We start from the raw sequence: 13406 nt of genomic DNA, 5'->3' as shown, positions 1-13406 counted from the left end.
TACATTTTATAGACAAGTGTGTGCAACAACTTATAGAAGAAAGGGTACAGCAGTGCTTTTTTTTTTTTTTTTTTTTTTAGAGAAGACATTCTTTATAATAGTGACAATGACGATGTCTGTACTGCAACCAGAATTTTGGTTATAAAAATCAACATTTGAGTATACAGTGCTCAAAAAACATCATCCAACATACAAATTAAGGTATACTTAATTAAAAGTACCCCCAAAAAGATCTTAGAGATTTAAAGAATTTAAATATGCTAATTTGACTTATGGCTGACTTGTGAGATCATTAGACCTCATCATTTTTTTTTCTTCCTCCAGTGGTGCCACATTGAATAAATCCACTCTCTAGTAACTTTCACCAGTACTCATCTTTCTAATTAGCCTACTGATGACAAATTGTTAAAGTCTGGCAGAGTCCCACCCTGATGTCAATAATAATATTGAGACTCAAAAGAGCAGTTCTTGTTGTATCTGAATTGTCCTCATGGCATCTAAACATTAGGAAATTGAAGATAAGAATGGAAGACCAACAACCATTGGAATATTAATTTGAGTATCATTAAAGCTAGTGCAAAATTAGCAATAAGCAAAGTAGAGCAGTAAGTCAGATTTTAGCACAAGAATATATATCCTAAGTCTAACAAATAGATATGACTCTCTCGATATATGAGGTAAAATAATTAAATAAGGTCTTCAAAAGCCTCAGAGACCTAAAGAATATGACATTTAAAAATGTTTTTATAATCCTAAATTTCCTTGACAACAAGACAAATTAACTCCTGACAACATCCAGCCGACCTCAAAGAAGACGATGAGCATCAAAGAGCCTCCTTATTGAGCTGGCCTCAAATGTGGCAAGCTAGCCACTGGGCAAAATGTCCTCATTCCTGCCACAAACAGAATTCTGCCAAAAATTGGGACGCTTAGATGCAGGCAGAGTCAAAGGCCGCATTCTGCCAAGACAGGGTAAGCAAGTCCTTAGTAGCTCCTGGCTTGCGAATAAGTCTGGCAGAGATATTGGGCCAGAAAACCAAAGATGAGGCTCCAACATTATAGAGAGCGTTAGGTGACTGTTCAGGCAGTAAACTGTCTCAGTCAGTTTGTTCATTTTGGAAGCTGCTAAACTGCACCAGCAGTGCTTATTGTACATTTAAAACCAAAATATGTTCATATCTTTGTTTCGTGTCTTCAGGTTGCTGGCAATAAAATCCTTTCATCTGCAAGAAGATCCAAATATTACTTAATAAAAAACAGGCAGCAGGCTCTGTCTCCTAGTTATAAGAGTCTGATGCTAGAAAACCTCCTGAAATACTTTCTTTTCAGATTACTAGAAAAGTTTGAGGTTTACTAAAGACCATCTAAATAAAAACCATGCTACAAATGAGGCTTGTTGAATCTCAACTCAAGGGAATTGGATATGTTCCATGTAAGTGAGGGCACAAGAAGCCTCACATTTTATGGCATTAAAAACATATTACTATAAGACAAACCTTTGAAAATATAATCCCACCAATTGAACAAAATGGAGATATTGGTGGAATGGTGACATAGCCTCCAGGGCTCTGTATGCAAGGTGCTTATCACTGTATTAATTTTTTATTGATATTTTAAGTTTGACTCTCAAAGATTTTTAGTACAGTAATAAATTTTTATATTACTATTTTATGTCTATAAATCCCTATCTAATGTAATGTAGGAGTAATATAAATGAGTGTATATCCAGAATGTCTTAAATACTAATCCCATGAAGTATGTATACTTTTATAGAAATATCACTCTTGCTTTTACTTGTTTCTTCATAGTTGCATATTTTATCTATTTGTAATTCATTCTAATACAAACAATAAAGAACATATTCTATGGTACCGATATTTACATCAAGATTGTTATCTAAAAAGAACTATTTTCAAAGATTATTGGTTTGTGGGCCATTAAGATGACTCAGTGGGTAAAGGTACTTTCCTCATAAGACTGTTGAATACTTGTCTCCTAAGGTAATGTGTGCATATGAGGGCCCAAGAAGCTGCCTGAACAAGAAGAACTACCGCAATAAAAACTCATAATAAGATAAACTTTTGAAAAAATAATCCCACCAATTGAACAAAGTGGAGATGTTGGTGAAATGGTAACACAGCCTTCAGGGGAAATTTTAACAGTGCAGGCAGTATTTACACACACACACACACACACACACACACACACACACACACACACACTTATTAAGAAGCTTCTAACTATAAGATTTCCATATGGCAATTTAAAAGATACTTCTTCCTCTTGTATACTGCTTTCCCATCCCTCGCCCCATTTAATGCTCCTGTTCCATTATCCCTATTTCCTCCTTTACATCATGAAGTTCTAGTCACATTCTATTGAAATCTGTTTTCTATAGTCAGTCCTTTTCTAGTTTCCCCAATTTCTATGAGTACTATGATTTAAACACAGAAATCCAAAATTTCAAATCTCCTATCCACGTATGAGAGAAAACATGCAATAGTTTTCTTTCTTTGTCCTATGCAACTATGAATACTGTGAGTAATGATAATAATTGCCCTGGCAAGGTATGCCCATAGGGGCAACAGTGACCACATCTTCTTGGAATAGATAACAGTTTCTGATTAGATATAAAGTCTACTCTGCAAGACAGAGCCCATGTCTTATATAAACTAGATCCAAAGCCAGTAACTGGCTGCATTATAGGCCCTATGAGAGAACCTAAATCCATTATTATGCAAAATGTACATAGTATTACATTGCCCTCTAAGGTTTTATATTCATAAATTAGTATATTTTTCAGGATCATGTCACCATTTTCTTGGAATTGTTCAAGTGGAATTATTTAGTAGTGCTTGTATATGAAAATGTACATTTAAATATCTCATAAAAACTACAACATAAGTGTACCCATATAACTCAATTATAATACAAGGTTTACTTCCAATGCTTTGGAAGTGCTATAGCAACCTGTTTAGGAGAAATAAGTTATACAAATTAAAGGTTAGTAGATTAAGTCACGGTCATGTCAATTGCTAGTCTACTTTTATCACAAAAATATACATCTTAGGTGCAACAGATATATATGACTGTATAGAAAGACAAAGTCTTAAAAAAAACCCAGACACATGCAGAATATGGCATTTAAAATGTTTTATTACTTTAAAGATTCATTGAGAATGAGACAGGGTAACTCCTGGCAACACCCAGCCTACCTCAAAGAAGATGATAAGCATCAAAGAACCTCATTATGGAGATGGCTTCAAATGTGGCAAACAAGCCACTGGGCAAAATGTCCTCATTTCTACCACAGACAGAATTCTGCCTAAAAAAAGGGCAAGCTTGGATGCAGGCAGAGTCGATGGCCAAACTCTGCCAAGAAAGGGTAAGCAAGTCCTCAATAGTTCCTGCCTCACAAATGCATTGGTCCAGAAGGTTTGTTGACAAGTGCTTTTTTTTGCTGACCCATCTTACTGTACTATATTTTCACTTTTTAATGGCCATTTCTACTCCTACTATTATGGACTAGTGCTTATACTCAATGTAATTTATTTTAAAGAGATAGTGAAAGACTTTAAGTCAGAGACAAGAAGTTCACCGAGTTTACCGGATTCTGATTCTTTTTTTCTACATTTTAATTTTCTCAATTCAACAACAACAAAACTACAACAACTCACCATGGAGTTGTAGCAAATTAGAGATAACCTAGAAATTTGAGCTTCTAATCTGGCTATATCTTCATCCTCTCTTGAAAAGGTCTAACTCTGGAGAATATAATACTTTCCTTTCTTACAAGAGCATTTATTATCCTCCAGATCATATGTGTGTGTGCGTGTGTGCATGCGTGTGTGCGTGCATGTGTGTGTGTGTGTGTGTGTGTGTATGTGTGTGTATACACCGCATATACAGGTTTGGGTGTCAGTAAATGTGTGGCGATATATATATGTGTGCATTTGTGTAAGTGGACATCAGACTTCCACATTAGGCATTTTTTTTCTTAGTTACTTCTCATCATACTTCATGTACAAGGTACTTAATTGAAGTGGGAGCTCATAAATTTGGTTAGGCTAGGTGCTCACCAAAGTCCTGGATTCTGCCTGTCTCTACCTCCCCAATGTGAGGATCACAGGTGTGTACTGCCACGCTAGGCTTTTACATGGGTGCTGGATTTTGAACTCAGTTGCTCCTGATTGCATAGGGAACACTTTACTGACAGCCATTTCATAGCCCATATTTTTCCCATTTTGAATTTTTGCATTTTCTTCATCTCTTAGTTTAATGTCTGTGAACAGAGATGCATTAAAACATTTTCTTTATAAACTACATCTTCACTTTTAAAAGATGCTGATACAAATGACTAAAATAATTACAAGGAGATAACTGAACTGTTGTGGGGAGATTTTTTTCTTTTTGGTCACATAAAAGCCATTTATTTACATGTTCAGAAGAATAACCTAGGTGAGCCAGCTGCTGACAGGGGGTTGTGACTCCTCTGCTTCATCATTGGAGAGTGGGGGTAGTTATTTTCAAAGGGGTGACTTCCCAAATGGATGCTCCACACACATCAGTAGTGGCTGGAGCCTGCACCCTTATGACTACTGGTGTTGGAGATTTCATTCCAGAGCAAGGTCTTGAGGTGGCTAAGCACCAGTGAGTGGTGGGCCTCCACCTGGTTGGCCAGTCCACTCAGTGTAGTGCACGTGTGTAGCTGTTTGCCCAGCTCCTCTTGGAGGTCTGCAGTTACAGCTGGCAACAGATAGTCCCTTAGCAGCTCACACACCTTGGCCAGGTTAGGCTGGATGAGGTCACCCTTGCACTGCCTCATGAGGTGGTCACAAGGGGCCCTGCAATCTCTCCCATAAATGCGGTCAGAGCTCTGCTCACAGTGGCGGTCCTGAAGGAGGCGACACACAGTAGCCTCTAGTGCTACCTGTGCAAGTCAGCCATCCTGAAGTTATAGGTGGCCGTGTACCTTGGTCAGTGTGGTCTCACACATGTAGAAGGTACCATAGGAGCCATGGAAGAACTCTTCTACAAACTCCAGCAGGTCAATGGCAATCTTGGCACACCAGGGCCACACAGTTACAAACCATTAATGGAGATCCTTATGCAGCAGAGACAGCACAAAGTGGGCTCAAGGCAAGCAGTGACACGGCCCCATGCCAGGAGCCATGAGGGATGCCCTCAGTAAGGTAGAGGTCCCCGTAGTAGTCCCAAAGACGGGAAGCATTCTCCTTCTCCTGAGGGGACAGCAGGAACTCGTTGTGCTGTAGCAGGGTCTTTGCCAGGAACACCCTGCTATCTTTGTTGAAGTCCGCCATGAGAAAGATCTGGTCAACTACCACTGGCAGGGAAGGCAGGTCTCCTACGTTCACCTTAAGGAAGTTGAGGGTCATCTCCCTGAACTCCTTTGATAGAGGCGCCCCAGCTTGGCTTGTCAAACAACATCAGCTTCTGCCTCGGTGCTGCATCTGGCCAGGCCTTGGAGTTCAGGGCCTCCTTGATGCCACATTTGATGGTCACCTCTTTGTCCTGCCACAGCACACTGTACACCTGCTGGCCTGGGGCTGAGGAAAGGCAGGTCCTCCACTTCACCTTCTGCAGCTCACACAGGTCCTGGTACACAGAGCCCAAGATGATGCCTTTGTGGTACTGGTCACACTGAAGAGAGGCATCAGGGTATGCCCTAGGGCATGGGACTCGGTGGTCACAGCCCTACCCACTTCCTTTGGATCCACAGCCAGCTCAGCTACACTCTGTTGAGGGTCCCATCTGTGAAGGAGACCCAGTGTCTCAAATGTTCCTTCAGTTGATGATCACTGTCAGGCTTATTTGTCACCATCCGATCATCACCTGGCAGACATGGCCATGGCAGAGCTCCGAATAGGACGAGTAGTGCACATAGATGATCCAGCTGCCCATGAGGATACCCAGCCAGACCAGCAAGACATACTTGACCCTGAGGCCTCGAAGCTGCCCCTTCAGAACCATGGAGAAGAGGCAGAGGATCACCAGGTGCACCAGGTGCTTCAGCAGCCACATGATGGGCACTGGCCAGGGCTGCAGAACCTCAGCAGGTGCCGGCAGGCCAGCAGCGGTTACAGCTTTGCTCTCCATGCAGGCTGAGCACCTTTGGCCCCTGTTAAAGGTGATGTGTGTGCCTTTCTCCGGGAGATGTAAATAGTCATTATTGACTTCAACTAACAGATTTTTGTTAAGATAATATTTATCATATTGCCATAGACTTGATTATTATCATTTAGAATCTTCAATTTTAGACAAATTCATAATGCTTGAGAGATAGTGGTTTTTATTTCTTTGTGGTGCAAAGAATTGAACCTCTGACTCATATGGTCTAAGCATGGAAAATACTGAGTTACATCATCAGCCTAAATTTTAGATATTCAAGAAGACCTATTATTTGTTAAATTTCTTCCTATAGGTGGTATATTGGTGGGACTAAGTTACAGAAGACTGTCTTTACACATTGAAATAAATTTGCAAGTAAACATACAAAGTTGAAATCATTTTTCATGATGCCATGAGTACTTTTACTATTCTACAATATTCTTAAAAATTTCTTGACTGATAAACTGGAGAAATCTATATACAGAACATGTCTTAAATGTAGTGGTATACAAAACGACAGAATTTAAGAAAAAAAAATCCTCTACCTTGCGTACGCCTCAAAGAACTAAACCGGAAGGCAGAATGTTCATGGAGGAAGCTGTCCCAACAATGATCAGTTATAATATTCTTGGTTTTTTGTTTATCTAATTAAGAAAGAAAGAGATATTATACTTAAGTGTCATACTCAAGAAGAAAAATTCTATGAAAATTTAATGCTTTTCAAAGATAGATAAGTATGTTTCAAAGTATGTTTTGACATGAAGTTTAAGTGACATATTTGGAGAACATATTCAACGTTAGAATTGGCTTTCTCTATTAATATTAAAATATTTTAAAATCCACTCACAAATTAGTGGTGTTTTAATTTTAAGTACTCAAATAACAGATATGAAGAATCTAGTCATCAAAAATGAATTATAGCACTTAATGTATACTGTGTGTATATATATTTATATATAATTTATGTAACATTAATTATAAAATTAAACCCAGTGCAAAGAACCATATAGTAATTATCTATACAATAGGATAAATACACATTTTGGTAAAAATTCAATATATGCATAATTGGAAAGAAATGCTGAAAAATATTTAATCATAGAAGTAAATGAATCAAAAATGCTTTGAGCTAATTATGTAAATACCAGTGTCTTAAAAGTGCAGTCTTGTGGCAAGCTGTATTGAAAACCTTATGATGACAAGGCCATAGCTAGAACTAATAAATCAGAATAACAATGTGGTAAAATAAAATGCTTACCTATTAATGTATGTAAACAGTAATTAAAGACAAGTAAAGTGATTGTAAGCAAGTAGAGACTTAGATTATTCATCTGAAAGTGTACATAAGAATTATTCTATTTTTACTTTCTAGTATTAGAAAATTTTAGATTATGCTTAGAAAATCAAAGACAGATAACGCAATTTAACTGATACATCAAAGTCTTTTGTGCTACAATTTTCTAGTTATAAATCTCAAATCTTATAATGCTTTTGAAAATATTCAAAGATAAAATCTGAATGTCTGAAGTTAGGAATTAATTTGAAGGTACGTGTGTGGATTTTTCATTCATATATATATGAATATATATATTGTTTTATATATATATATATATATTGTTTTATTTGTAAGGTCATGTTTATCCTAATAATTAACAATTTATAGTGACTACTATTATACTTAACATATTTATTTAACTATGACTGTGTCTTGGGTATGATTTAAAAACAACATTTGCATCATCATGTATTAGTATGCTATTATACTATGTTAATTAGTATGCATACTCTTACACTTAGTATTGTTTCCAGTAAACTATTGCTGTTTGAAGCAGTCTAATTTTATTTAAAGATTTTAATTTAAATCCTTATTATTGCATTTAAATTTTGATAAAATAAGATTGCATAATCTCCAGAGTACAGCAATCTCTAGAGTATAGCAGTTTCAGTAGAAAAATAACAATAATGCCAGCTTATACATATCAATTATTGCTTCATTCATTTATACTGTTTTTAGATACATAATTATACTAAAATTTCACAGGCAGAATGCAATAGAAAATCAGAGATAGTATATTTGTTATCCATATGTGAGATAGCTTTAAAATGTATATCCAATAGTTTTCAAGCCACAAAAGATGCTCAATAGCAGGTAATTATATTTAACCCCTGTGCTATCGATATCCATTTTGGAAGTAATAACACTACCAATTAAAAGAAACCCTGATATTAAAAGTTCATAAATGAGCAGTTATAGAATTCCTAATAGAAGCAAGGGAACAGACATGTGTTTGACATGTGTCCTTAAATTAGTATCTTAGGCCTTGCCCTAATTTCTAATGTTTTAACTCATACTCTTATATCTCAACATGGTTACTCTCCATTTCTTTATTTTATACTAACAGGTTAGATATTTTGAAGAAAGAGTTTGAGGATGAGGACATAATTACTGATGAAAGATGATTGTTTGCTGAGTATATGAACACCAACCTTTGAGCATACGTATATGTCTAAGCCAAACAAGGCCCATAGAGGAACCCCAAACATGTATGGATTAGGTAGTTCCCGTCTGATGGCAGAGGGTAAAATAAAGGTGTCAGAAGAGCTGACACAATAAGAAAGCAGTGGCGTTAAGGAACATGGCTTGGAGTCCTTTGATAGGATGAAGGCCTCCATCTCTTCACCTAGCATCCAAGGAAAGGAAGCAGCAAATGTTATTTTAGTTTAGTGCCTTAAGACTGGCATTTACATGTATCACCTATGACTGAAATTTAGGTGACCCTGAAGAAGACATCTTGACACATTCAGTTCCAGGCCCTGTTCAGTTTATGCACTGTATAGCTTTGAACAATTCCTTCTTTTTAAATTTATTTTTATTTCAGGTTCATTAGCATTTGCACGCATGAGTGTCTGTTTGAGGGTGTCACAAGGCCTGGAGCTAGAGTTACAGAAAGGTGTGAGTTGCCATATTGGGAATAGAATCAAGGTCCTCCGAAAGAGTAGTCAGTACTCTTAATTACTGAGCCTTCTTTCCAGTCCCAGTATTGACCAATTTCTAAGACTGAGGTTCTACAACTGAAAAACATATAGTTAACTTTGTCTGCAAAACTGAACATAGTCATGCATTCAGAGGGCTCGAGTATTGGGCGTATTGGGTTTATCACAAATATTAAGTTCCAAGGCTATTTACATTTTTCCACAAATTCTTATGTCTCAAAATACTCACTGATGATCTGCATTGATGATTACTTTTTCTAGTCCTGAATATTTATGCCATTTCCTCTGTAGCTACTTTCTGAAATTAGCATAGAGTAATATATGCATGGATGCTTGAATCATTCATTTTCCTACAGCTTGCCGTACATAATTCTTAACTGAAAGCTCTCTTTCAAAGGCCCATTTTCTTTCTACTGTTACTACTGCTGTTTCAGGCTTACAGGTATCTATTCATAAACTGTGTGAGCTAGAAATTCAAAGGAAGTTGGGAGCTGCAGTCTAACCTTAAGATGTTATAGTTTCCAGAGAATTATATTTTCACAACAATCAAAAACACTATAAAATTATTATTTCTTGGGGTAATCCCGTGTACATTTATACTTTCATCTATATTCTACTCTTAAGGGAATCACATAGTTACATAAACAATAATAAGATGAATTTTAAGTATTGTTAAGAGGGAGACTTGTTGAGAAAAAGGGCTTGGTAAGAATAGGGGTAGTGGTGAGAGAGGGTAATGAAAGTGTAGAAATGACCAAAATACATTGTAAATTACTATGAAATTGAAAAAGAATAAAAAAGGTTTTTTCCTCCAAGAACATAACCAGTCCCGAGGGATGAGATACGGCAATAGTAAGTCACTTGTTCTGGGTAATTCTAAAGTGTTTCAGTAGAAGCCAATTTATAGAAAAGATTATGAAGTTGCATCAGAATTCCTATAGTGTAATCAACTAATAGGTTAATGAAAAGCTTCTTCCTGACATAAATAAGTGGGAAATCTCCCCCAGTTTTATATGACATGTGCAATATTCCAAGAAATGCTTTTTATAAGATCTCCAACACATCATGATGAATACTTCTATGTCATCTAAAGTTATGAATGTGTGAAATACCCAGATGGTGAAGTTGACTCAATAAACTTCTTCCTGTGACTGGGAGGAAGTGTCACGTATTTCAAGTACAGAGATTTGGGACTCATTCGGTTTAATTAATGAACAGACTTCAAGGTTCTCAGAAAAAGAACTCTTCTAAGTCTATTCACTTACGCTTTAGCATTTCTTCAATTAAGTGTTTTGTTTTGTATATTTAGGTGACTATTTAGTGAGTAATTCTATCTGTTAAGAAGCTATATACAAAGTTCCTCAGGGATGTTCCTTTGTAAAATTAGGTTTTCTTTCCTGTTCCTTCATTTAATGGCTCTGAATGGCTTTGTGAACAGAAACAAGTTGCTAGCTCTCTGTGTCTCTTAATCTTCTCATGTTTAAAATTGAATATAATGAGTACCTTAGGGGGCTCTTGATTTAGAGTTTCCTTGGAAATAATTATTTGGCAAGTGGTCTTGGGAGTGCAGATTGAGGCGTTTAGACGCCAGACACAAAATCCAATCACATCTATCACATGAGTCACTGCTACAGGGAAGTAGGATTCAAAGTACATGGGGAACTATGGATCTATAATGAGTACACAATGCAGAAAAACAGGGATATGTGGACTGTGATATTTAGCCATTATTCCCTGGCATCCATAGATTGAATATTAACTTAGGGACACCTCCAGCTTACCCTGGGTAGGCAGGAAAAAAAAAAAACTCTTGCAGTCAGCGGAAGCACTCAGAAAAATTCTAAATTATTGGCAAATGAATGGAGGCCCAAATTAATATCAGTCTAATAGTTTCTGTCTTAAGATAAGTTGAAGGAAGTACAGATGAAGTGCTGCGTAAAATTCAGGCACAACTTATATCTGAATAAATGATGATGATGATGTATTATCTAGTTTAAATATAACTGTGTATCAACCATTTAATTTCAAGTGAACAAAATATAAAACCAAAGAAAGTATTAAATTTAGGTGCACGTTCTCATGTGTAAATTTTAGAGGACAACAAGAATTTGTACTTTAGAGAAAGGTAAAAGCACTCAAAAAGTATACCCTTGTGAATAGGACAAACACTGTCCTTAGGCAAATACTGCATTTGTTTGTCATACTCAGAGCAGTTGAATATATTAAAAAAATGTTTTCAATGTCTGAGGCAAATACTATAGCCATGATGATTGTAAGCATAGGACAATTTTAATTTGGGCATAGCTAATACAGATCTGGCATAAAAATTATGTCAATAACAGAAAAATGTCTTGAGAAACATATATTTTGTACAATATAGTATAGTTACTTGGAAACAAAATAATTGAATGAAATAGTTACGCTCATTAAAGAACCAGATGTTTTCTAAGATATGGGAGAAATTTGAGGAATATACCATATGATTTCCATGACCATTGGTCATGGACTTTTCTGCTATAACTGCCTTCAACTTCCTGTAACTGTGCTTCTCAACTATAAAGTATTCTCTCAATCAGTACATGATGTCTACAAATACTTATGGAATCATTGTTAAAAATGCTATAAAATCAAATTTATAAAGCATAAAGCACAATTTCTCTTTTGTAAATTCCCAGTGCCTCTGAGATAAATGAAGCACATGTTCCATGATAATAAGTAGGAACACTGAAACTTACAGCTTGGTGTGTTTAACCGGGATGGCACCAGCCAAGGACGATATGTGCAGTAAACTTTAAACCCCTACCCAGATCTAGCCAAGGGACAGGACGTTCTCCACAGTTGAGTGGAGAGTGGGGTCTGACTTTCACACGAACTCTGGTGCCCCATATTTGACCATGTCCCCTGGAGGGGGACACCTGGTGGCACTCAGAGGAAGGACAGCAGGTTACCAAGAAGAGACTTGATACCCTATGAGCATATACAGGGGGAGGTAATCCCCCTCAGGAACAGTCATAGGGGAGGGGAATAAGGGAAAAATGGGAGGGAGGGAAGAATGGGAGGATACAAGGGATGGGATAACCATTGAGATGTAACAAGAATAAATTAATAAAATATATTAAAATAAAATAAAACAGAATAAAAATTATAAAAGAACCTGGAGTAGAAAGTGGCCACTAGTGGTAGTGGTAGGCAGGGAAGAAAAGCCCTTAAGGGGGGAGGTATAGTTAAAAATAGGCAATGTGAAAATGGAGAGGTGGAATAATGAGGGTGGAAAAATTTAAGCAGGAAGATGGGTGGAGGGGATGGGAGAGAAGAATGTTCGGATACCTACTGTATTGTGAATCTACTCATACCTTCTCCCTCCCTCCCTCCCCCCCCTCTCTCTAGATGTAGTGGGTTATTAAATGAAAATCCCAGTGTCCTGTGTAGAATATTTTGAGTTATTTGTCAGGGAGATCCCAGACTCTTAAACAGTGTCACTAGAATTTCTATAAATTTTTACATAATAAGACCTACAACATTGAGAAATACCATAAGAATCTTATATATCAACTAACTCATATGTGGATTTAAAAAATAAGATCAGAAGACCTTTAATTGGTGCGTAGATTCATATTTTACCTCTTATTTTTATGCTTTTATTCATATTTTACCTCTTATTTTTATACTTTCTACTTAATGAAATGTTTTATTATACAATAAAAATACACAAACTATATCCACAAACTATAATAAAAACAACTTACTTGTTAATATGAGATCAATGGCAACATCTTCATGAGTAGGATTTTTGAAATGTATCATGACAGATGCCTGAAGACCAAGGACTGTGGTTATTCTTTGCACATCTATAGGTTTAGGGAATAGTCCTACTCCAAACAGGTGGAATTTCCATTCTTGAAACTGTTTTTTTAAAGAAAAAAATCATACCTAAAATATATTTGATTTTCAAGATTCAGAAAATATTTTAGTGTTTTCTCCTATGTTTTTCAGGGTATATGGTACTGAGTTACATAATGACTTTTTTTTCCAAGTATGTACTTTGAGCATATTCCCCTGCATACTTTACTACAATCACTTTTGTATATAGTACAGAATCAGAGGTGGAGTGATGAAGGTGACTGAATGATCTCAACTAGGAAAGAGAAATACTATGAATAGATAGTTATGGATAGATGTATATCAAATGCAAAGGGAAGCTAAGAAGAGGAAGATAGTGAGAATGGGGGAGAGATAGCTAAAATTAGTGGGCACCAGAGGTGTATTATAAAACCTAATAAAGT

General features: G+C 36.5%; 1 protein-coding gene and 1 pseudogene across 5 annotated transcripts in view; both read right to left on the bottom strand.

Moving 5' to 3' along the window:
- CFAP47 (cilia and flagella associated protein 47) overlaps positions 1–13406 on the bottom strand; it is a 225637-nt gene that overhangs the window by 30404 nt on the left and 181827 nt on the right. For all 4 annotated transcript variants that reach the window (XM_084788970.1, XM_084788971.1, XM_084788972.1 and 1 more), the window contains 2 exons: positions 12870–13026; positions 6675–6773 (listed from right to left, as the gene is read on the bottom strand). In XM_084788970.1, coding sequence (XP_084645096.1) covers positions 6675–6773; positions 12870–13026 — 256 coding nt within the window. The remainder of the gene's footprint in view (positions 1–6674; positions 6774–12869; positions 13027–13406) is intronic.
- LOC311602026 (divergent protein kinase domain 1B-like) lies at positions 4502–6117 on the bottom strand (annotated as a pseudogene). The gene is made up of 2 exons: positions 5854–6117; positions 4502–5661 (listed from the first exon to the last, which is right to left on the bottom strand). The product of its transcript is annotated as a divergent protein kinase domain 1B-like (transcript).

This window comes from Acomys minous, assembly GCF_964271855.1.
Source record: "Acomys minous genome assembly, chromosome: 7".
In the NCBI taxonomy this organism is placed as follows: domain Eukaryota; kingdom Metazoa; phylum Chordata; class Mammalia; order Rodentia; family Muridae; genus Acomys; species Acomys minous.
Note: the sequence above shows the minus strand (reverse complement) of the source record. Positions and strands in the feature narration are given on the sequence as shown.